Source organism: Stigmatopora argus, chromosome 15 (genome assembly GCF_051989625.1).
Source record: "Stigmatopora argus isolate UIUO_Sarg chromosome 15, RoL_Sarg_1.0, whole genome shotgun sequence".
Lineage (NCBI taxonomy): Eukaryota > Metazoa > Chordata > Actinopteri > Syngnathiformes > Syngnathidae > Stigmatopora > Stigmatopora argus.
Window position 1 is genome coordinate 15,917,187 of NC_135401.1, and position 24,944 is coordinate 15,942,130.

Genomic DNA, 24,944 nt, shown 5'->3' on the forward strand with positions numbered 1-24,944 from the left:
CACAAATATATATATTTATTCCGGTTGGAATGACTAAAGTATAAACTTAAAAAGCTTGTACAGCAAGTTTTAAAAGGTTTTATAAGGCAGGGACTAAATTAAAGAAGAATCAATTTAACGGGAATAATATAGAATTTTCATTTCTGCAGGATGTAAAATAGTTGACGAAAACAAAGCACGAGTACTCTAATAAATCTAAAAATATATATCAGAAGATTTTTTTAACCATTGACACTGACGCCAAGACCCCACTACTGTATATAATAGGTCTTCACTGTATTTGACTGGTAACCAGGATGTACCGCAAGTCCTCCCCATAGTCAACTAGGAAGGGGCTCATGCACCCCTGGTATACATGACTGGGATGCCCCAATACCAAAATTTAATTTACGCCGATATTATAACGGCATAACGTACCTCTAGATTGAGATTAAACAATATCAAGGTAAAATAATTCAAATAGTTACAAACCGGTGGCATATATATACATACATTACATCAATTTTACAAATTTTGATATATAATTTTTTTTCCCCAATGAGTCATCAACTTATCGAGGTGGTGTGGTTTGTCTGGGGGCCTTGTGACCCTGGCACCTGTGGAAAACTGTTCTGAGGTGTGGGACCAGACAAAGAATGGCTCTTAAGACCTCTTATGATGAGAAAGACCAATAAAATACTGATTCCCTCGCCCGGACGTGGGTCACCAGGGCCCCACTTTGGAGCCAGGCCCGGAGGAGGGGCACGATGGCGAGCGCCTGGTGGCCGGGCCTACACCCATGGGGCCCGGCCGGGCGGAGTGATTGGGAAGAACGGCCCACCTGATCAGAACCCGAGTGGTGTTCTATTTTCTATTGTTTTAGATTAAAGCGCTCGTCAGGGACTGACAATAATGAACACCATGTTCAAGCATAAAGGTGTCCTTATGTGCACTTGGCATCGGGACACCCAAGGCCGCAGTTCAATGATCGACTTTGTGGTCGAGTCATCGGAACTGCGTCCGCATTTCCAAGATGGCGCCGTCACGCCAGTGGCAGTAGCTCTGTCCACTCTTGTTTTTCGTGTTTACACCCCTTCTATCTTTTTTTTAATTACATTTTAATATTTCTTAATAAATTCCTTTTTACTTTACTTTGTACTTTATACTTTAATGTTTTTACAAGTTTCTTTGTCCTGTTAGCCTGGCTTCTTTCGGCTACTTCTTTTTTGGAACCATTCAGCCATGCCTACGCTGTCACACACATGGCTAGCTGTTACAATACGCAGCGGAAGGAGCAACACCTCGGTGCCGCCGGAGATTCGGAGCTAGACAAAAGTGCCGGGAGAAGAGGCAACGCTTCTGACCAACCATTCCATCATGGGATAAGATGGAAGAGCTGTCAGCGCTTACCAGCAACGGAGCCAAGGGGCTCTACTCTGCTACTGTTGTCTTCAGCTCCAGACTACTGAGGAACTGTGCGGATAAGCTTGGAAGAGTGACTCTGCATATTCTCTACCTCGGTCCCAGTCTGCAGAAGTTCCCCATCTTGTGGAAGACTTCCTGTGTGTGGTTCCAGTTTTTGTCCAACTTTACAACGTATTTTTGAGTCTGTATCCGTTTTAGCTACCGCAACCAAGATGGCGCCATTCAAGTGGAGCCGGCGGCGGTAGCTCCGTCCACTCTCGCTCGTTTTGTGTTTTTGCTGCTTTTCTGTCTTATTGATTTGATTTGATGATTCTCAATGATCCCATTTACTTTGATTTGCTTTGTACTTCATGCTTTTGCTTTGTTGTTCTGTCTAATCACCCTCTTGCTACTGCCACAATGAAATTTCCCGAATTGGATTGGATAACTTTGTTCATCCCGTATTCAGGAAATTTCATTGTGACAGTAGCAAGAAAAGGCATAGTTATAAGTTAGACAGTACAGTCGCAAAGGCCGCAGAACAACAAAGCAAAAGCAAAAGCAAAAGCACAAAGTACAAAGCACAAAGCAAATCAAAGCCAATGGGATCATTAAGAATCACCAAATCAAATCATTAAGACAGAAAAGCAGCAAAAACACAAAACGAGCAAGAGGGACGGAGCTACCGCCACCGGCTGCCATTTGAACGGCGCCATCTTGGTTTCGGTAGCAAAAACGGATACAGATTCAAAAAGACGTTGTAAAGTTGGACAAAAACTGGAACCACACAGGAAGTCTTCCACGAGATGGGGAACTTCTGCAGACTGGGACCGAGGTAGAGAATATGCAGAGTCACTCTTCCAAGCTTATCCGCAGTTCTTCAGTAGTCTGGAGCTGAAGAAAACAGCAGCAGGGCAGAACTCCTCGACTCCGTTGCTGGTAAGCACCGACAGCTCTTACATCTTATCCCACGATGGAATGGTTGGTCAGAAGCGTTGCCTCTTCTCCCGACACTTTTGTCCAGCTCCGAAACTCCGGCCGCACCGAGGTGTTGCTCCTTCTGCTGCGTATTGTAACAGCTAGTCCCATGTGTATGACAGCGTAGGCATGGCTGAATGGTTCCAAAAAAGAAGTAGCCGAAAGAAACCAGGCTAACAGAACAAGGAAAGTTGTAATAACATTAAAGTAAAAAGTATAAAGTACAAAGTAAAGTAAAAAGGAATGTATTAAGAAATATTAAAATGTAATTAAAAAAAAGATAGAAGGGCTGTAAAACACGAAAAACATAAGTGTACAGAGCTACTGCCACTGGCTCCTGCGTGAGTGTACAGAGCTACTGCCACTGGCTCCTGCGTGAACGGCGCCATCTTGGCAAAAATACGGGATGAATAAAGTTATCCAATCCAATCCAATGTCTTGGACACTCTGGTAAAGAGAGGGGCGGAGCTGTTAACCGATCACCACCAGGTGGTGAGTTGGGTACGATGGTGGGGGCGGATGACCGTGCGGCCCGGGAGACCCAAACGTTTCATAAGGGTCTGCTGGGAATGACTGGTGGAGTCCCCTGTCAGAAGGAGTTTCAATTCCCACCCCCGAGAAAGCTTCTCACATGTCCGGGAAGAGGCGGGGGACACAGAGTCCGAGTGGACCATGTTCCTCGCTTCTATTACTGAGGCGGCAGACCGGAGCTGCGGCCGCAAAGTGGTCAGTGCATGTCGTGGCGGCAATCCCAGGACAGCGGCAGTAAGGGATGCGTCAGGCTGAAAAAGGAGTCCTATCAGGCATTCGTGGCCCATGGGACTCTGGAGGCAGTTGACGGGTACCGGGTGGCCAAGCGGCACGCGGCTCTGGTCGTCTCCAAGGCAAAAATCCCAGCATGGGAGGAGTTCGGTGAGGCCATGGAGAACGACTTCAGGGTGGTTTCAAGGATATTTTGGTCCATCATCCCATGTCTCAGGACAGGGAAGCAGTGCACCATCAACACAGTGTATAGTTGGGGTGGAGCGCTGCTGACCTCGACTTGGGATTTTGTGAATCAGTGGGCCGAAAACTTTGAAGTCCTCAATTCCAGAGCCACTGTTTCTCCGGATCGAGAGGAGCCTGATGAGGTGGCATCTGATTAGGATGCCCCCTGGACGCCTCCCTAGGGAGGTGTTCCGGGCACATCCCACCGGGAGGAGGCCACGGGGCTGACGTCGGACACCCTGGGGAGACTGTCTCCCGGCTAGCCCAGGAACGCCTTGGGGTCCTCCCGGAAGAGCTGGATGAAGTGGCTGGAGAGAGGGAAGTCTGGGCTTCCCTGCTGAAGCTGCTGCCCCCGCGACCCGACTTTGGGTCAGCGGAAGATGAGAGATGAGATGAGATTTTTTTTTAAATCTATATGGGCCCAAGATATTGATCTATTTGCTCAGGGGAAGGAATGAATAGTTTCGACATGTAGGTTATGTTGGGAAAAAAAGGGACCAAACAAGGCCACAGTTAACAAGTCTTTCTTTTGAAACATAAAGGAAACATCAAAAACATGAAACATTGGACAAAATATGCCCAGGGTTAACGATGTGAAAAGTACTGTCTGCACCCGAACTCAGATCCACAGCAAAGTATGACAACCTAAAAACACAGCATATATAACTAAATCCGATCAACGCATTGAAAAAAAATGGAAAAAATCTACCGTAAACATTTTTGAAGCCTATTAATATGCTCGTTCCACAAAGTCCCACACTTTGTGCAATTCTTTTAAGTACCAGGGTAGTGTGTGAATCACAACAAAACAGCCACTGAACCATCCAAGAAAAGCCTTTGAGAGAAGTCGAGTGACTAAACAGAACTCAGAAACAAGGAAAAGCTGGTGTAAATCCATTGATATAGGAACGCAGCAATCCACATTTTTTTTCCACTTCCACACAAACCCTCAGGTATGTTTTGGTAGTTTTTTTTCTTTTCACCTATAGTACGTACATTGCTCTGGTATCTGATTAGGCTCTGTATTCGCAGATCCTCAAAATCAGGTGACTGGACCCAGGTGCAAAAACACGTGATCAAAACATTCCTAAATTCAATACCAAATATTATTACAATCCATTACGGAATAACAGGGGAGATGGAATTTTAGTAATAGTCCTTCCACAAGAAGAAGCTTTAAATCATGCCACAAGAATGATCTTACCTCAACCTTGTCCCTGATCTCACTGTAGGTTTTCAGCAGTTTCTCCCCGGCTTGGGACTCCAGACTAGGGTCTTGGGTTCTGTTGTGCAGCACAGCAGCTTCGTCTAACAGTCTCTCCAGTAAGGCTTTCTGCCCATGGATGTCACTTACAATCACTTTCTGTTGACTCACTTGCCATAGCTTTTCCTTTAGTCCCAATTGCCACTCCACAGCAAGATCCAGGTCAAGCTGATGCCTTGTTAGCCACAAAACAAACTCCTGGTGGGCCTTTAGATACTCACTCCAGTGAAGCCACACCCACTCAATTCGACTGAGAATAGAGATGAAGAAAATGATCAAGAATAAAGTCAGACAAAAGTGATTTAATTTTTCTCAAGTACCCTGTCACGGAAAATCTTTACCCGTGACTAATATTTAAGTAATTGATTTACATTTAGTTTGGATCATGTTTTAATTTAGTGTATAGATTTTGTAAATTGTTGTTAAACTTTTGACCTCAAGCCCAGGAACCAAAGTCAAATGCATGGGAAAATTCCTTGCCAATACCATGTGCAAAAATCTCAAATATACCGTATTTACGTATTTATTTATGCGCATAAAAACACGACATGCCCAAAAAACTGCAAATTGACAGCACCGTGACACGATGACATCACTTCAAGATGGCGATGACATCACGAGTTCGGCCGATACTTTCATTTATTTCAAAATAGAGAAAAGATAAACATAAAACACTAAATAAAATATATTTTGACGTCTATGAATGAAATTCAAGAAAAAAATGTACGTATCTTGCATAAAACGTGAAAAAACTCACGTTCCAGTCACTGCTCTCTTGGGGCACGGCCATCTTACTGTGGTTAAACGTGCTCAGACTGGCCAGATGTGAGTACATTTACTTGTGTCTGCTATTGCCTGCTCAGGGCGCCGAGAAGACAAAGTAAATTCACAGATGGTGTTTTTATATATTTGCTTTGTCTTCTTTTTAATAAAATTGTCAAAATAGTAGTCTGTAATTCTATTAAAGGTAGAACTGTGGGAAACAGAATTGTCTCTCTTATTTTATATAGAAGAAATCAAAAATAAAAAACAATACAGGAAGTCATTCATTGTGACTTTTAACCAAGTTATTCAATTTATTCAGTGTTTAGCAATTTTATATGAGCAAACTTGAGTTTCTTCCAGAGATTAATCTGAGTTAAATAAGGCTCAATGAACACCACTTCAAAATAGTGCAATGTTTTTCTCTCCTGGTAAGCCTTGGATTTTTCTATTTGTTATTAGAGCTCTATCTAGTGGATATTTTACTGCTTTAATAAAAACACCATCTGTGAATTTGCTTTGTCTTCTTTTTAATAAAAGAGGCAAGTTTGTCTATACCAGGGGCGGGCAAACTTTTTGACTTGCGGGCCAGAATGGAAACTAAAATTTGACAGCATTTGGACATGCAATGTAATTTATCAAACCTGGGGATTGAAATATAAGAAAAAAGACACAATTGAAGGTGAAAATTTATTTTCAAATTTACTTTCAACATTAAGAACATATTATTCAACAAAAGAGAGCAGTCTCTAATTGAGTGTGATGAGCGGTATTGCAGGGCAAAGGGAAGTGAATGAGGTCATTTTTACTATAATTTGGACAACGCCGGCGGCGGGCCAGATTAAAAAGCCTAACGGGCCGTATATGGCCCGCAGGGCGAGGTTGAAAAACGTACACACACGATCCGGGGCTGCGGCGAGCGCGCGAATCCCGCGACGGCGAAACGTCCGGTCGTCCAAACGTCCGGTCGTCCAAACGTCCGGTCGTCCAAACGTCCGGTCGTCCAAACGTCCGGTCGTCCAAACGTCCGGTCGTCCAAACGTCCGGTCGTCCAAACGTCCGGTCGTCCAAACGTCCGGTCGTCCAAACGTCCGGTCGTCCAAACGTCCGGTCGTCCAAACGTCCGGTCGTCCAAACGTCCGGTCGTCCAAACGTCCGGTCGTCCAAACGTCCGGTCGTCCAAACGTCCGGTCGTCCAAACGTCCGGTCGTCCAAACGTCCGGTCGTCCAAACGTCCGGTCGTCCAAACGTCCGGTCGTCCAAACGTCCGGTCGTCCAAACGTCCGGTCGTCCAAACGTCCGGTCGTCCAAACGTCCGGTCGTCCAAACGTCCGGTCGTCCAAACGTCCGGTCGTCCAAACGTCCGGTCGTCCAAACGTCCGGTCGTCCAAACGTCCGGTCGTCCAAACGTCCGGTCGTCCAAACGTCCGGTCGTCCAAACGTCCGGTCGTCCAAACGTCCGGTCCGCGAATTGTCCGTCGGTGAAACGTCCAGTCGGCGAACTGTCCGTCGGCCAAACGGCCGTCGGTGAAACGTCTTTCGGCGAGTCGTCCGAGTACCATTGGAGGAATGTGAACCATCGAAAGAATTGAAATATTTTGACATTGGAAGCAATATGGCTGCCAAAAGATCTTAAACTTCTGGTAAGAAATGTATAATTTCTGTAATTAGAAAGCATCAAGTTCTCATTAAGATACACTTATTTCTTCTTTCAAATTGAATAATTTGATATTTTGCATTTACAAACAGGCATAATATGATATGCCTTATGATATTGACCCTAATAATGTGTTTTTGATTCATACAGTATCTCAGAAATACCACGTGATTTTTCTTAAGATTTTCCCTTCAAACTAACACATTTGTACTCCCTATTAAAACCATGAATATGGAGGTGAAATTTGGGAATCATGAGGGAGGCTTATACGTGAGAAATTGTAAAATTCAAAAATTTCAAGGCAACTTTCAGGGTGCAGCTTATACGCACGGGCGGCTTACATGCGAGTAAATACAGTAAGTACAGGATGACTGTGATAAAGGGTCAATTGGCGAGAAATTTGCTAGGCAAGACTGTGCCTAAAGAAATCGGTCTCGTCATGAGACTCAACAAATTAAAGAATGACCAGACTGAGGAGTTATTTGGTAATATCTAAATAAATGAATAAATACATTTAAAAATATATATAAACCGAACCAGTTATGCAGCGCCTTAAACGTCAATAGGCCACGTCGAGGAATTTTCCTCTACAGCAAGCAGAGAGAGAAAATAGAGGCATGTTGGACTAATTGTAGAGGTCACAGAACCGGCGGACTAGTGTGAACCAATGGTTCCTGCATCATAATGAAACAAGAAAATAATTCAGGTCTTGTGGTTTGGTTTGATTCTGGAAGACCAAAACCAACACCTGGATGCAGTACTACAAGCCTTAAAAGATTCTGGCCTCAAGCTTACTTGATACAATTTAATTACAGGAAAACACCATTGATTGTGTAAATCCAGAGAACGGGAAATTGGAGGCCATAATGAGAATGCCGGATCCTACAAATGTAGAACAACTTCAACAGGTGCTAAATCCAATAAATTGTGTTGGACCATTTCTACCAGGTTTGTCAACGACAGAGCAATCAATCAAAACCCTGATCGAAAAGGAGACTGCTCGGTTTAGGGTAGAACCAGTCTGGTAGCCGAGGATAGGACAGACACAAAATCATAAATTGGGGACCTCCAGTAACTTCAGTATAAAGCAAAAATGAGAAATGCTTATGACAACTCCCCTGCCAGAGGATTGCATGACTTGTCAGGAGGAAAAGCTTTTTTGTCATGGTGGATTATTTTTCCAGAGACATTGAATTCGTTGCACTTAGGTCAACTACTGGTAAGCCAGTGATCAGGAAAACGAAAACCATGTTTCCAAGATAGGGGATTCCACTACAATTTGTCTACGACAACGCTGCGCAACTCACATCAGCAGAATATCAGGACTTCAAATGTAGGTACGAGTTCTTCCACATTACCTACAGCCCACACTACCGCCAGCCAAATGGTGCAGTGGAAAGGGCAGTTCAAACCCCAAAACGAATATTGAAACAGCCTGATCTTTGCCTTTCCTTAATGTGCTATCGAGTGACACCGATGGCCACGACTAGTGCCAGCCCAGCCCAACTCATGATGGCATGACTGCTTCTTACCACCCCAGCCCAACTCATGATGGGATGACAGCTTCGTACCACTCTTCCAGTGAGAGTAGGAACTAGTGCAGAAGGACACTGCTGCAAAAGAGTGTTACCGGTATTTCTACAATTGGCAACACGACACGCGTCAAGTCCCTGAAATGAAAATTTTGTCAAGAATGCTGAAGGACCAGGTTAACAATTCCATAAGTTCATGCTCGAAGGGAGCAGATCTCAGCGCGTTGGTTTGTGGGTTGAGCACGGGGGCCTGCCTTTGTTCAAAGACGAGCAGAAATTATTAGGAAAATGTTATGCTAAGAGACAAAATACAACACTATCGCAATTTATAGTGATATAAATAGTTTTCTTTGCTACCATCTAGTTTTGGTAAAATAACAATATAGTTGACAATATAACTGAGTATAATTGTAAAATGTACCTTTATAAATATTTCTGGAACACATTTTTTTTTTTTTTAAACGAGTTTGAAACAATTAAGTTGGTCGTGTTCTGTTTTCAAAATACTTAATTTCGTGTTCAACTATACAGTGGTACCTCGACTTACGATCAGCTCATGGTATGAGATGTTTTGGGCATATTATGGATGAAGGTCAAAGATGACAATGACCATACCTGTTGTTTCTGTTGAGTTGTCAATTAATTTAGGATTTTTTTTCTTTCAGGGTCCAAAAATTTATTTTATAAAGCCATGATAAGTTTGACCAATCTAGTGTTTCCAAAACAAGTGAAAACTACAGCACCTGTGGCAGTGAACGATGTAGGTACAAGTTTCCTCCCAAGAGCTTTTTAAATCTTTTAGTTTTACAAAGGTGTGCTTCCTCAGTTGTTCATCTCCACTCTCTAGAAGATGCTCAGCTGCGACCAATGCCAAGTCCATCTTCATGCGACCAGAATGCTGAGATTGGTGGATTTTCTTAAAAATAAAGTGAATATTCATCTAATTAGCTGGGTTTTATTGCCATCTGAAATACATGCAATGCATTATACAATAGCAAAGTAGTAATGGAAACATAAATTTGGGAAAAAGTTCTAAAATATTGCGAAAAAGGTTTTTATGCTTATACTACATGAGGTGGTTTTTCAGATATTTTGGTATTAATACAGAAAAGTGGTACCTCAGTTCTCGACCACAATCTGTTCCAGAAGGTGTCATATACCGTATTTTCACACCTATAAAACACACCGTCTAATAGGGCGCAGTCTGAGTTTTGTGTTTTGTCAATACATAGGGGGACCTCATTTTAAAAGGCGCTAGCATGTCATGCTAGCCGCTAACATGTTTTTTTTTAAAGACAGCACGAGCAAAACTAAGTTTGATAATGCTTTATTGAGGTAAAAGGTCAGAGTTGTGTATTCCGGGAACTTGATTCCAGCTTTGGCGAAAGCTCGAACAACAGTGCTGGCAGACACTTGAGCCCAGTCATCCACAATCCATTGTAACTCGCGACATGCATCACTCGCAAGCCTTTGATTCTCCTCGCTTTAAATCGGCAGCAACAATTCATTCCATCACTCCCGAGCCGTTAGCAGAGCTGTTAATTTGTCTTCGATCCATGGCTTCAGTCAATTTTCCAAGCGTTCACACACACATTCAGGCATTTCCTCTGTATAGTTCTAATATGCCGTTTCTTTGAGTATTGAGACTGTTTTCGAGGGTAAAAAGCGCTGTAAGCACTAGGAAGTCAAATGCCTTGCCACTCCCCTGGGATGTTTTGAATGGATTTACCGTAATGTTTGGAATGCGCGGGGAGGCTATTTTTAGGGTGAACGTCCGCTGGGTTGATCGCAATAGGTAGCGTGCCGGCAGGAAAAAAAAAATAGTAACTCAAGCGGTCAGGGCCATTCAAAAATCACATTTAGTACACAGACCAGGCGCACCGACCATTGACCATTTAAGAGAAAATTTTAGACTTTTAAGTGCACCCTATTTTGGTGGTGTGTGTCTCCCTTGTTTGTGCTGTCTGGGTGATGTGTCCCTCTAGGCTCCCCTTACTTATGTGACCAGGTGTGTTTGATTGATAATTATCCCTTGTATCCATTTATACGTTGCTTCCTGGTATGTCTGGTTGTTGGAGTATTGCTTGCGTTTGGTCATGTCGTCTCCGTCAGTGTGTATGTTATATCCCCCTTAGGTCTGTTTCTTCATTTGATTTTTACTCAGTCCTAAGTTTGTATGGCTTTTTCTGTTAATTCTTATTAAATAATTTAGTTTTGTGCACCAGCACTCCTGTCTCGTTTGACTTCCTGCATCTTTGGGTCAGACTCCGCCGCACACCCGAGGCACTTTTTGGGGGGCTTCAGAGCACCGGCAGTTCTTCCATCTGACTGGGGAGAGATCTCACGCTCCCATACCAATGATGGAATGCTCAGTCTGGAGCGTCAACTCTTCTCTCGGCACTATGGTCCACTGCTTAAAGCTGATCCTGCGTGCATGACAGCGGAGGCACGGCTGAACGGCTCCAAAGACGTCTAGGACAAGCACAAAGAAACCAAGCCACGCGACGGGTGGGGGCGAGTCGCAAAGGCCGCAGAACAACAAAGCAAAAAGCACAAAGTACAAAGCAAAGCATATGGGAAATCATTAAGAAATACCAAAATGCAATAAAAAAGACAGAAAAGCAGCAAAAACACAAAATGAGCAAGAGGGGACGGAGCTACTGCTACCGGCTGCCACTTGAGCGGCACCATCTTGATTGCAGTAGAAAAAACGGATACAGACAAGTAAAGACGTTGTAGAGTTGGATAAAACTGGAACCACACACAGGAAGTCTTCCACAAGATGGGGAACTTCTGCAGACTTTGACCGAGGTTGAAAATATGCAGAGTCACTCTTCCAAGCTTATCCGCACAGTCCCTCAATAGTCTGGAGCTGAAGAATCAACAGTAGCAGAGTATAACCCCTCGACTCCGTTTCCTGCCTGATAAGCGCCAACAGCGCTTCCATCTTATCGGGGGAGGGATCTCACTTGCCCCATAATAATAGATGGAATGGTTGGTCTGAAACGTCGCTTCTTCTCCCGGCACTTTTGTCCAGCTCCGGATTTCCAGTGGCATTGAGGTGTTGCTCCTTCCGCTGCGTATTGTTCACAGCTAATCCCATGTGTATGACAGGATAGGCATGGCTGAATGGTTCCAAAAAAGTAGCAGCAGAAAGAAGCCAGGCTAACAGAACAAAGAAAGTTGTAAAAACATTACAGTAAAAAGTAAAAAGTACAAAGTAAAGTAAAAAAGAATGTATTAAGAAATATTAAAATGTAATTTTAAAAAAAGATAGAAAGGCTGTAAAACACGAAAAACAAATCAGAGTGGACAGAGCTACTGCCACTGGCTGCCCCCATCTTTTGGGGGGAAAAAAGTGCGAATTGTGCGCGTATTCGATCCAAGGCAGTCGGTTGCTCAGGTGGTCGGGTGGGCCTGAGTGGCGCAGCGAAGTGCAGATTCCAGTTGTTGGTTAGTACGCTCACACTGAGCGTTTGTTTGAGGGTGGTTTCAGAGGAGAGGCTCACAGAGATGTCCAGCACGGATCAGAAACAAGACCAGACATGGGAGGTGAATTGGGGACCCCGGTCTGAGACAATGCCGTTGGGAATTCCATGCAGACGGAATGCATGCTGCACAAGTAAATCTACTGTCTCGCAGGCTGAAGGCAGCTTGCAGAGTGCGACAAAGTGGGCAGACTTGGAAAATCGGTCAACCATAGTCAGAATGACTGCGTTGCCCTAGGGTGTAGGGAGAACTGTAACGAAGTCGACAGCAATGTGAGACCAGGGACAACTAGGAATCAGCAGTGGAAGGAGTAGACCAGAACATAAGACAAGGTAAAATTGAATCTGAAGAAAAACATGACACCCCCTGGCTAGGTGAGGATGCAGCCTCTGGGCTGACTTGATATATTCCAAGTTCTTGTGGTCGGTCCAGACCACAAATGGATGATTTGTCCCTTCAACCGGGTGCCGCCATTCACACCCAGCAATTCCGTAATATCGTTCGGCTAGAGTCAGCCTACGGGAAAAGATGGCCCTGGTCTGCCTTGAGAGAGGATCGCCCCCTCACCTCCGAGGCATCCAGGGTCCGTGTGTGAGCACAGAAGTAAAGGTAAAGCGGGTTTTAAGATCCTCTGACCAATGAAATCGGGACTTTGTTGACAGTGCTGTGAAGGGGACGGAAATGCGGCTATAGTCCTTCACAAACCGTCTATAGAAATTTGCGAACCCCAAAAAACGCCTTAGCTCCTTCATAGGGTCCACCCAGAGCTCCCTGTTGGCCACGACAAACCCGAGGAAGGTGTCTGTGCAATGTGGAACATGCATTTCTCTGCCTTCATGTAGAGGCGGTTCTCAAAAAACGTTCCAGCACCTATCCCACGTGTTGCTTCTGTTTCCTGGGCGTCCGTGAAAAAATTTAAATCCCATCCAGATAAACAAACACGAACTGATCCAACATGTCTCGAAGGACATCATTGACCGAAAGGCATCACCAGATACTCAAAATGGCCCACAGGGGTGGTGAAGGCCATCTTCCATTCATCCCCCTCCAAAATGCGGATCAGATGGTAGGCATTAGGGAGGTCCAACTTGGTAAAAGAGCGGCCCCTGTGAAGCGGAGAAAAAGCTAATTCAATGAGAGGCAAGGGGTACCTGGTATTTATGGTGAGGTTGTTTAGGCAACGGCAGTCAACGCAGGGGCGCAGCGAGCCGTCCTTTTTTCCCATAAAGAAGAATCCTGTTGCATCAAAGATGTAATAATCCAGTGCCTCCCGCTTAGGCTTGGCGATGTTGTCGAGACAGCCCCTGGGAAGAGAGGCACCAGGCGAGAGATCAATGGCACAATCATAGGGGCGATGCGGAGGAGGTGCCTTTGCATGGTCCTTGCTAAAAACTTTTCCAAGATCATGATAACAGTCCGGCACCGTGGCCAGATTCGGGGTGGGGTGGCCTTGGATGGGGCCTTGTGGGTACACTGGTCGACTGGAGACACCTGGTGTGGCAGGCCGGACAGGCTGTCCCTTTGGGGCTTGACCAGTCAATGACTGGATTGTGTTCCCTGAGCCAAGGGAGGCACTATGGGGTTCTCCAGGCAGTCCAAAACATCAAAACACGCGACTTCCTGGTGGTTCCCGGATAAACGGAGGTGAACTGGCTCTGTCCGGAGGTCTACTCTGCCCAACGGCTGCCCAACGGCAGTCCTCAACGGTACACCCACTGGGGTAGTTCTGATGCCAAGGAGGGAAATCATGGAACGGTTGATAAAGCTCTCATCTGCTCCGCAGTCGACCAGTGCGGTGGTCTTGTGAGTCTGGCCCTCCCAGGAGAGAGAGGCCGGTAGCAGAAGACGATGGGAGGATCCCCAAGTGGCGACACTCGCAAACACCCTCTCTCTTGGTGAGCTCACCAACACCTCCCTCTCTCTTGGTGAGCTCACCAACACCTCCCTCTCTCTTGGTGAGCTCACCAACACCTCCCTCTCTCTTGGCGAGCTAATCAACACCTCCCTCTCTCTTGGTGAGCTCTCCTTTACTGGTCGAACTGGACACACAAGTACGAGATGACCTCTTTCCCTGCAGTAAAAGCACAAAGCCGAGCAAAGACAACGAGCAGCCCAGTTGCATGAACCTTGACGTCATTGTGGGGGGTGAGGTTGGCCGCAGCTGGAAGAGACGCTGGAAATAACTTGTATGTAGCTTGCATGTGGGACCGACATGTGATCTCTCTCTCCACTGTCTTTGGCGTTCTCGGAGTCGACCGTCAATTCTTATGTCCAAACTCACGAGCGCATCAAGGGAGCCAGCCGGGCTCATCTCGGCACGCCAACTCGTCCTTCAGGGACTCACTCGCCCAGGCCCCCAACAAACACCTCCTTGAGGGCATCATCGTTGAACCCAGAACTTGACTGAAAATTCCGGCACGCTTTGGACGCCCTGGCAAAGACACCTCACGCGTCTCGCTGCCTTCCTGCTGCGCACTGGGTGATCGAACACTTTACGCATCTCCACCGTGAAATTGGCATACGAGGAGCAAATGTTCGAGCCTCTCTCCCACTCGGCGCTAGCCCACAGCAGAGCTTCACCGCAAAGACAAACAATGAGGTAGGCGATCATGTATGTGAGGCTCTGTTGCTCAAACACCTGGCTGCATTGGACAAGGAAAGCTCGGCATCCGCCATCATAGGGGGTGAGCGACGGGACTATGGGCTTGCGGTCCGGTAGCGAGAGCAGGGTTGATTGTGTCCGTTGTGCCGGTGTCAACGGCGTGACTTCATCAAACGTAGTGTCTGCGAGATCTGCGATACCTCGGCCAGAAGAAATTGGATCGCCTGACTGTTGATCCATGAGCCGCGCTGGTTGACTTGAGGGGGTTCGGCCTGAGCCTGCGGGGTCCATATTTGGCTGATACGGTCATGGGCAGAGGGACCCGAAGCAACCAAACGCATAGAACAAGGACGTGGAGCTTTCTGTTTATTTTGAGTGTCTGTTGTGTAGGACCAGGCGAAAGTACAAGGGGAGGAGAGCAGTGGCGTCGTCTTGCGTAGGATTGAGGTTGATACCCGAGAGTCCCATAGAGGGGTCGAAAGCAAGGTACAAGATGCGTGGTCGTGGTTGAGAATCATGATCGTGGTCCCTGGTCGTGAGCGTGGTCAAGGTCCAGGGAACAAAACAAGAGGTCAGAAATCAGGTGAGGCAAACAAGGAGGTAATACGGGAGGGCACTTTAAAGTGAACTGATAGACGATCCAGCGACGTGGTCATGCTCTGTCATACGCTCGGTGCCCGCAATTACAGGGAAATCCAACTTGCACTCCACTCCACTCCGCTCCTCTGCGGCGTCCAGCCATCTTACTCACCCAGATAGCTCTATTTTAGGATAAGGCCAACAGCATTCGCCCAGTGCCCGCAATTAGAGGGAAATCCAACTTGCACTCCACTCCACTCCACTCCACTCCACTCCACTCCACTCCACTCCACTCCACTCCACTCCACTCCACTCCTCTGCGGCGTCCAGCCATCTTACCCACCCAGATAGCTCTATTTTAGGATAAGGCCAACGGCATTCGCCTTTCATATCATTAATGGCATTCTTGACTTGACTGGCGTTCCCCTGTCATCCGCGTGCAAGTTTTAGAGTGATTTTTTACATTTTTAAACTGGATACTTACATAAAATACCACAATAAACTGAAGCGGGAATGTTGAAGCTGCGAGTGGTGAGGGATGATAGTACTGGGCCTATAGCAATCTCACCTCGGTCTCTATGAGTCGGGCTTCAAGGACATCCCAAGGCCCTTGGGTGTTATCATTCTCCTTAAGGCTCTCTTTGACAGCCTTCATCCAAGAGAGTGCCACTTCCAGTCTTTCTATGAAGGTCTGCTGCTCCTGTTCACTCATGGTCAGGTAGGTTTAAGGCCTGAAAAGTTAAAAAAAAAAATTGCTGCAAAGTGGTACATTCTTAATGTTAAATTGATTAAATTATTTTCTGTACCACACATCTAAAACTTCAGTGCAAATTATTTTATTTTTCATTTTCATTTTTTGGCTAGAGGAATTTACTGGTACTCAGGTGCAACTTAAATACCGGAAAATATGTGAAATTTAAAATTTTGCACTGAAGCTTATTCTGAAGAAAATCAATTTCATAATAGGTCCTACTGTCACAATTTCTGAGTGACTAAATATAAGATTGAATCTTGTTGAAGGGTGTTACGGCTGTCAGCCTGGGTACACTATATAGTAGGGTGTTTTGTTTCGTGTGTGGTTTCTTTTTCTTTACAGGTACCTGGAGCTGTGGCTCCACCCGTGTCGCAAAGCCTTGCCCAGGCCAACACAGCTGTGACTACTTCCCAATCAGCCCTCCTCCAATCAAGATCCACTTCCTGTCCTTATTTAAACCCTTTTTTATTTTGCAGTTCGGCCCTTGGTCTTTGGCTCCCTGACTGCATGTGATTGTAGGTGCTGAGGCAGTGGAGTCCTAGCTTTCTTGGGATACGTAGGTTTTGTTTGCACCAGCTTCACCTGGTATTGTAAGCACGCTACTCATGGTTATATTGAGTATTTATGTTGATAAAGTTAATTCTTTTTGGGCTGCATAGGGGGACTTGAGATAAGTTTAGACACCCTGGGATATACATATAGTTTGTTGCATTTATACATGTAGTTAATTCCCCTGTCTAGACTTTTATTACATCAGTTCTGACAGTGGCACCCTTAGGCCTTATTTCCTGTATTTTGTGTGTTCATTTGAACACCTGTCTGGGAGGGTGGTTTTTTACTGTTTTATTTGAGGGTGCCGCTTTAATATCTTTTGCTTCCCCTATGTTGTCCCATAGTCCAGGTTTTGGTGGACGTTCTTGTTAATAAATCCTCATTGAAGGCTACTTGCAATGTGTCTGGCTCGTCATTGACTGAATCTTTCTGCTGTGGTAGTTGCGACTCCCTGGTATAGCTTACCATCAGGGGGAGTCGTAACAAAGGGTATATACTGTTTTGTATTGTCCATTAACAATCTACATCTTGGATCTCGGGCGCCCACTGAATGTGAAATATCTTAAATTTATGACTCTATAATAGCGATTGAAAAACTAAAACTTCATCATTTGAAAAAAATGGATTTTCTAGTGGTGCAATAACTTCTGTCTTCTTTAGACTACAAAAATACAGTGTTACCTTTATTTACAAAATTAAATGGTTCCAGAAGTGGGTTTCATAACTTTTTTTGTAATTAGGAGACATGATTACATCTAGAATATAACCTAATTCACCAACTTTAATACTTCCACCTAAACTTTAAAAATTATAACTGTACACCAATTTTTATACTGCTCAGAAAAACAAAAGGTACACGTTAAAGAAACACATTAGATCCATCAGATCTTTTCAAGAGTTAAGATTTTCAACCTACAGAGGGCTCCAATTGTGTAGACATCAGAGATACCAACTTCTACGGAATTTCCGGAGTTTACTCCGGACAAGCAACGCAAAATCTGGGACTCCTGACAACCTTCCTAAACTCCGGAAATCCAAAAAATTGTCACTTTTTTTTTAAGCAACCATTTCGGAAAAGTACCAAATTTTCTATTTAAATGCCTCAAATTCACACCTCTACATCTTCCGCCATCTTGATTCAACTGCACTGTAAACCGGAAGAATTCTGTAACACGAGTGCATTGTGAATCATCCGAGTTACAAGTTCTGACGACTTATTCGTCTTGTACGCCTACAGCGTGGTAATCGATTGCGTAGGTTGTAGGTTCTATCGCTTTAACATTTTTGGTATCATTTTTTTTCACAAGGGGAAATAAGTATTATTAAGGCTGTCTAAAACAAGTCTTTTTGTTTTGAAACAAATCCTATCACTAACAAAACAAATGGCTGAATGTTAAGACCAACCATATGTATCTATGTGCATCGATCCATGTGCGTACGTATGTGCATACGTGCGTGCGTACGTATGTGCGTGTGTGTGTGCTTACGGGGGGTGTTTGGGGGGACTTTATCCACGGCAACAACGCATTCGTAAACGAACAAACAAATTTAAATTAACTTGGATAAATATATACAGACACCCAAACATACGTTTAATGTAACTTTACACAAAACTGGCTGAATGTTAAGACCAACCATATGTATCTATGTGCATCGATCCATGTGCATCGATCCATGTGCGTACGTATGTGCGTACGTGCGTGCGTACGTGCGTGTGTGCTTACGGGGGGTGTTTGGGGGGACTTTATCCACGGCAACAACGCATTCGTAAACGAACAAACAAATTTAAATTAACTTGGATTAATATATACAGACACCCAAACATACGTTTAATGTAACTTTACACAAAACTGAATTCTAATTTTGTTTTAATTTTTTTTACCTTTGTTCTGGGCGGGTTAGCTGTTTGCCATGCCTCCACCTCACGTTCGCTATCGATGGGCTGTTTGCTGTTGTGTTCCCTTCAAAATATTCCGAAAATGATGCACACAAATGTCCTCACAATAGGATAACGCACGACCACTTGCCAACGAGAAGTAGTCTTGAATGAGCGACCGCGGGAGCTAACAGGCTAAGGAAGGAATAACAGCCTACCCACGTATTGATTGTGGGTAATGAAGTTTTATTCTGAGAAAGGGTGCCATTGCCTATCGGTGTTGTGTGCACGGGTATACTTCATTACCCAGAAAGCCCTCTTTTTGCCCGAGCAATCTCGTTGTGCGTTTCCTGGTAGATGCTAGGAGAAACTCGTCTGAATAAATCGTTCAGTGCTCGTAGATATCTGTTATACCGTGACCGGACAATTCGCCAACGGACGTTTCGCCAACGGACGTTTCGCCGACGGACGTTTCGCCGACGGACGTTTCGCCGAACGGACGTTTCGCGCGCTCGCCCCGCCCCCGGATACTGTGTGTACATGTTTTTCAACCTCGGGCCACGGGCCATATACGGCCCATTACAGATAACATTCATTTAGGAATAACAAGGGCATGTACTGTCCCCCGCTGGACATATTTTAAGTATGTACTACAATGTGCTGCCAATTTTTTATATTTTTATTTTATCCTTGCGTTTAAAGTAGTAGCCATTTGGACACCCAATGTAATTTATCAAAGCTGGGGATTGATGTCTGACACAGAAAAAAACAACACTAGAAGACTTATGTGAAATTCTAAGTGCCTTGGACAGACTAGAGGGCTTAGAGCAGGTGTCTCAAACCGATTCCGCCGAGGGCCGCAGTGGGTCCTGGTTTTTGTTCCAACCGATCCAGTGCCGACATTTTAATAATAATAATAATAATCGGACATAGGCCCTGTCGTCATTATCACAACACAAAAAGCCTACTTGTCATCACACGCAGAAACTGCGTGTGACGAAATTGATGGTGCTTCTCCATAAGCTACGTTTACTCGGCAAAAGACCTAAATAAGTGTAAGTTACGGACTTGTAATTTGGCATTCTGCTGTTGTGGATACAGGTCGCTTACCTCTCGCTTACCTCTCACTGTCTTCCACTTACCTTACTTCAGTCAGCTAGTAGGAGGCAGATCACCACCCAAACATCTATTCATATTACCGCAGAAGGGAATGTGTGTTATGTTACCGCAAGTTTAGATTTCTGATGGATGTGGGGAAAAAACTGTCCTTAAGCCTATTTGTCCGTGCTTTGTGGGACCTATAGCGTCTGCCAGAGGGCAGCAGCTGGAACAGATTGTGACCAGGGTGGTAAGGGTCCCCTATGATGTTCTTGGCTCTGCTGAGGTAACGAGGGCTGGCAATGTCTTCCAGTGAGGGCAGAGAGCAGCCGACAATCCTCTGGGCAGTGTTAATCACTTTCTGCATGGCCTTTTTGTCTGCCGCCGTGCTTCCAGCGTACCACACTGTGATGCCGTACGCCAGGATGCTCTCTACAGTGGTTCTATAGAAGGTTATCAGAAGATTGGTGCCCAAGTTGTTCTTCCTAAGTACCCTGAGGAAATGGAGTCGTTTCTGAGCCTTCTTCACCACTGCCGTGATGTTTGTAGACCATGAGAGCTTATCCGTGACGTGGACCCCCAGGAATTTAAAGGACTGGACCCTATCTACACATACTCCATTTATGAGGAGTGGGGCCAGATCTGTGCCGTGTTTGCGAAAGTCCAGGATTATTTCTTTAGTTTTCGTGGTGTTCAGTGTGAGATTGTTCACCGAGCACCACGAAGACAAATTGTTGACCTCTCTGTAAGCCGACTCATCCCCTCCTGAGATGAGTCCGACCACAGTGGTGTCGTCAGCAAATTTGATGATGGCGTTAGACTGGTGAGTGGGTGTACAGTCGTATGTGTACAGGGAGTACAGAAGAGGACTCAGTACACAGCCTTGAGGGGAGCCAGTGCTTAGTGTAATGGAGGAAGAGAGGTGGGGACCAAGTCTAACAGTCTGTGGTCGGTTGGTCAAGAAGTTCTTTATCCAGCAGCAGATTGAAGAGGATAGTCCAAGGTGGGAGAGTTTGTCAGTCAGAATGTCCGGTTTTATGGTGTTGAAGGCTGAGCTATAGTCAATGAAGAGCATCCTCACGTAGTTCCCAGGGTGTTCCAGGTGGCTCAGTGCTGTATGAAGAGCAATGGCAATAGCATCATCAGTGGACCTGTTTGCTCTATAAGCAAACTGGTGAGGGTCAATTGAGGGAGAGATTGTATTCCTGATATGGCGGGCTACCAACTTTTCAAAGCACTTCATGATCCCAGGCGTGAGGGCAACAGGCCTATAATCATTCATGCTGCCAATGGTTGGCTTTTTGGGGACAGGGATGATGGTGGCAGATTTCAGACAAGATGGAATGATGGATTGTTGCAGGGAACAATTGAAAATGTTTGTGAAGACTCCAGCCAGCTGGTCGGCACAGGCTTTGAGCACCTTCCCAGGTACTCCGTCTGGGCCAGCAGCCTTCCTGGTGTTCACAGACCGCTTTACCAGTCTCACTTCCTGTTCCCGGAACGTCAGTGTATTGCTGCAGGGTGGTGGTAGGGGTGTTGAGACTGGGTCTGATTTGTCAGTCTCAAAGCGGGCAAAGAAGCGGTTCTATTTCTCCGCTAGTGAGGCATCTGCATTAACAGACATATTGTTATTGTAGTTGGTAATATGTCGTATTCCTTGCCACATCTTTTTTGGGTTATTTTCTGTGAAGTGCTCCTCAATTTTTTTGGTATATGCTGCCTTGGCCTTTTTAATGCCTCTTTTCAGCTCAGCTCTGGCAGCTCTATATTTTATCTTGTCCCCTGATCTAACCAATCAGGTGTCTTCTAATATAAGTAGCACCTGGCTGCAATCAACTGATTAACTGATTACACTTGCAAAAGGTATCCTCTTGTTGAGTTGGAATGAAAACCTGCACCCACTGCGGCCCTTTGAGAACCGGTTTGAGACCAGTGGCTAAGAGAACAATACCTGAAAATGCCATGGAACACACTTTTACTTCTTGTTTAATTTTAAATAAAAAAGACGAAAAGGAAAAAACGCCAATAACTGGGATCCCATTTCTGTTATCCGTGTCTTTATTAAATAAATCCTCCACGATAAAAATATTTAAAAAAATAAGATCTCGCGTCGTTGTTAGTACAGGGTCGAAAATAAACAAACGCCAACAATCCACAGCTGTCTTATTTGTTGCCAAACTCGCTCTAACGTTTCATGGGGTCACGTTTACGTACTTTGTCGAATCTAACAACAATCGCAACTTCTGCTGTTTTTTTCCACGCTGTATGTCGCTGAAATTAATTGAATGAGTTATCCATTCACTGTACATAAAAGAGCATGCAACTTTCCTTCGATAGATGTGACAAAGAAGTTTTGAAAAGTGACGGTAAAAATAACCGACGGTATTGCAACATTGGCTAGGTGTGATATGAACAATATGTGAAAATATGAACTTGTAACATACAATCTTGTTGTAATATTTAAAAATATATATATTGTGGCGCTACAGACACGAGGAACATATTGTTCAACTTAAGGGCTATTAAACGACTATTAAAATTTAGCTGGGGCGTTCCAAATATTTCACTAAACATTTCTCTCACATAATAAATAACAACAATTAAATGGGGGGAAAGTACTCACGACGCTATTTATACTTAGTTGACAGCAACAAAGTAAGGAGACTTGATATTTTTTTGCAGGCAAGGGACTGCTTTTCCTTCATGCGTGATTTATTGGTGAACCATAATGAACATAATGGCGCAGTACAGCCTCCTACCGGGCTGGAGTATTAAAGCTGAATTAAAGCAAAGAAAAAATGCACATTGGGCACGGAAGGTATTCAGACCACTTGAAATTTGCCTCGTCATTTTTCATCAGAACCCCATCTTCACAGAAAAAAACTGATATATAGAAATATTTGGCAAATGTATTAAAAAAGAAAAATCATATGGTCATAGGTATTCTGCAGTGGTGGGCCGTCAGGGCCTTCTCTGCTGGCCTAAGAAATATCTGAATCATATTATATTTTGTCCATCAATACTTATTATTCCAAATGGTCTGTTAGCTTCCTTTCATTGCCTTTCCCCCTGGTTGCACTGCTTCCAGATGTGTGTTTTCATATTGAAGCATTTAACCAATCACATTTCAGCCATTATTTGTTGCCAGGATCAGAAATCTGCCTCAAAGCCTTCACAATCAGTTCTGCGGGCTCTGCTGCATTAAACTAGACTGTTGCTTTTAACCAATCAGATTTCGAGTTGGCAACCCCACAATGCTTTTTCATACGCATTGGCATTTTGCTGGCTGGGATACGTCATTACTTTCACCAACTATGATTGGCTAGTAGGCGGGCCAAAGCCATAGTGAGGCAGCCAGAGATCGCAAACTCCACCCACAATGGCCGACAGAGCAAAACTAATGGATTTTGTTGCAGATTTGCTCACAAAGCTATTTTCCAGACGGACTTTTCCAGAAAAAAATGGACATCATTAAGAAAGGGCGGTCAACTCCAAAGCTAGCAAGCCTGTTACAGCCGGAAAAAGGGTGTGTGCGCCACTTTCAGTGCGCTAACTTAGCTGCACAAGCAAATATATTGTTGTGTTGATTTTAAGCCATTTTCAAGACGGACTATGCCGGAAATATAACAGGACAGTCTCGACTTTCATCATTAGCTTCGATGGCGATAGAAAAGAAGGAAGGAAGAAAGGAGGATGGATATTGTGTAAAAAATAAATAAATAAAATCAGACTTAGGCTTGTCATCATCATTGACTAGACAAAAGCCTAATTGTCATCATACCCAGCTGCGTATGACGAAATTGAAAGTGCTTCTCCACAAAGTGCGCTTTTCTCAAGCAAGAGCCCAACCAAGTGATAGTTTCAGACTTGCTGGCATTCTGCCGTGATGGATACATCGCATCACCTCCCGAGCGCAACCAACTCCCGGCGACTGCGAAAAGGTTTGCCTCACCGATGCCAACAAAGAATGAAATGGATCACTGACCTCCCACTGTCTGCTTACTTACCTTCAGTCAGCCAGCAGGAGGCAGATCGCCGCCCAACGTCCTTCATGTTTCCTCACCCCGAAGTTGTTACACAGAGGGGATTGTATGTCGTGCTACTGCAATTCAGAGTCCTGATGGCTGTGGGAAAGAAGCTGTCCTTAAGCCTCTTTGTCTGTGCTTTGTGAGACCGGTAGCGCCTGCCAGAGGGAAGCAGCTGGAACAGGTCGTGACCAGGGTGGTCCGGGTCCCCAACAATGTTTCCGGCTCTGCTGAGGTAACGAGGGCTGGCAATATCTTCCAGTGAGGGCAGAGAGCAGCCGGCGATCCTCTGGGCAGTGTTGATCACTCTCCGCATGGCCTTTTTGTCTGCTGCCGTGCTTCCAGCGTACCACACTGTGATGCCGTATGCCAGGATGCTCTCCAGAGTGGCTTTATAGAAGGTTACCAGAAGCTTAGTGTCCAAGTTGTTCCTCCTGAGTACCCCCAGGAAATGGAGTCGTTTCTGGGCCTTCTTCACTACTGACGTGGTGTTTGTGGAACAGGAGAGCTTGTCCGTGATGTGGAACCCCAGGAATTTAAAGGACTGGACCCTGTCTACACGAACTCCATTTCTGAGGAGTGGGGCCAGATCTGTGCTCTGTTTGCGGAAGTCCAGGATTATTTCTTTAGTTTTTGTGTTGTTCAGTGTGTGTACAGTTAAAAAGGATTTTTGGTGAGTATAATATGGCTATATTCCTAAATAATATTTCAATTGTGGGCCCAGTTCTGATATCTGAAAAGCTCCAGTGTTTGTATTTAATCACTAAATGCCGCTAGGAAATGGATTTTACCCCATTTTACCCCAGTTTAATTTTTGCCGTTTCGCCATTGACGTCCATCGCTGTCTTTTCCCGGGAAAAATCACCCCCCTGGCTTGGTTGTAATGTCTCAAAAGCTCCAGTATTTGTATTCAATCAATAAATGCTGATAGGAAGTGGATTTTACCTCATTTTAGTGCATTTTTTTTTTGCTGTTTCACGTATGGACGTATATGGACGTATCAACGTTCATTGCTGTCTTTTTACCGGGGAAATTATACTCCGGGCCCGGTTCTGATGTCTCAAAAGCTGCAGTATTTGTATTTAATCAATAAATGCTTTTTTCGGCTGGATTTTACCCCATTTTCGGGCAATGTTTGCCCGTACGCCATTGACGTTCATCGCTGTCTTTTCCCGGGAAAATCACCCCCCTGGCCTGGTTTTAATGTCTGAAAAGCTCCAGTATTTGTATTTAATCATGAAATGCTGCTAGGAAGTGGATTTACCCAATTTTTGTGCATTGATTTATTGATTGTTTTCTATGTGTCGCAGCTGTAGCTGCAGTAGAGGTTTTATAGCTAAAAATAGTTTTTGAGGGTTGGATTGATACGTTGAAGGCGCTACCAAAAAATGCATGGACCCTCACTG

The 24,944-nt window shown here is 44.8% G+C and overlaps 1 protein-coding gene across 4 annotated transcripts in view; it reads right to left on the reverse strand.

Annotated features, from left to right (window-relative positions):
• syne3 (spectrin repeat containing, nuclear envelope family member 3) overlaps positions 1-22,267 on the reverse strand; it is a 49,211-nt gene extending 26,944 nt beyond the window's left edge. For 3 of the 4 annotated variants that reach the window (XR_013305103.1, XM_077620527.1, XM_077620524.1), the window contains exons 1-4: positions 22,137-22,267; positions 15,802-15,964; positions 9,307-9,479; positions 4,553-4,862 (exon numbers count right to left, since the gene is read on the reverse strand). Coding sequence is in view for 3 of the 4 variants with exons in the window: in XM_077620527.1 (XP_077476653.1) it covers positions 4,553-4,862; positions 9,307-9,479; positions 15,802-15,945 (627 nt within the window). In the remaining variant the exon portion in view is untranslated. Of the gene's footprint in view, positions 1-4,552; positions 4,863-9,306; positions 9,480-15,801; positions 15,965-18,421; positions 18,576-22,136 lie in introns of those variants that run through there. The other variant, XM_077620526.1, reaches the window with a different exon arrangement.
• Positions 22,268-24,944: the final 2,677 nt, after the last annotated feature.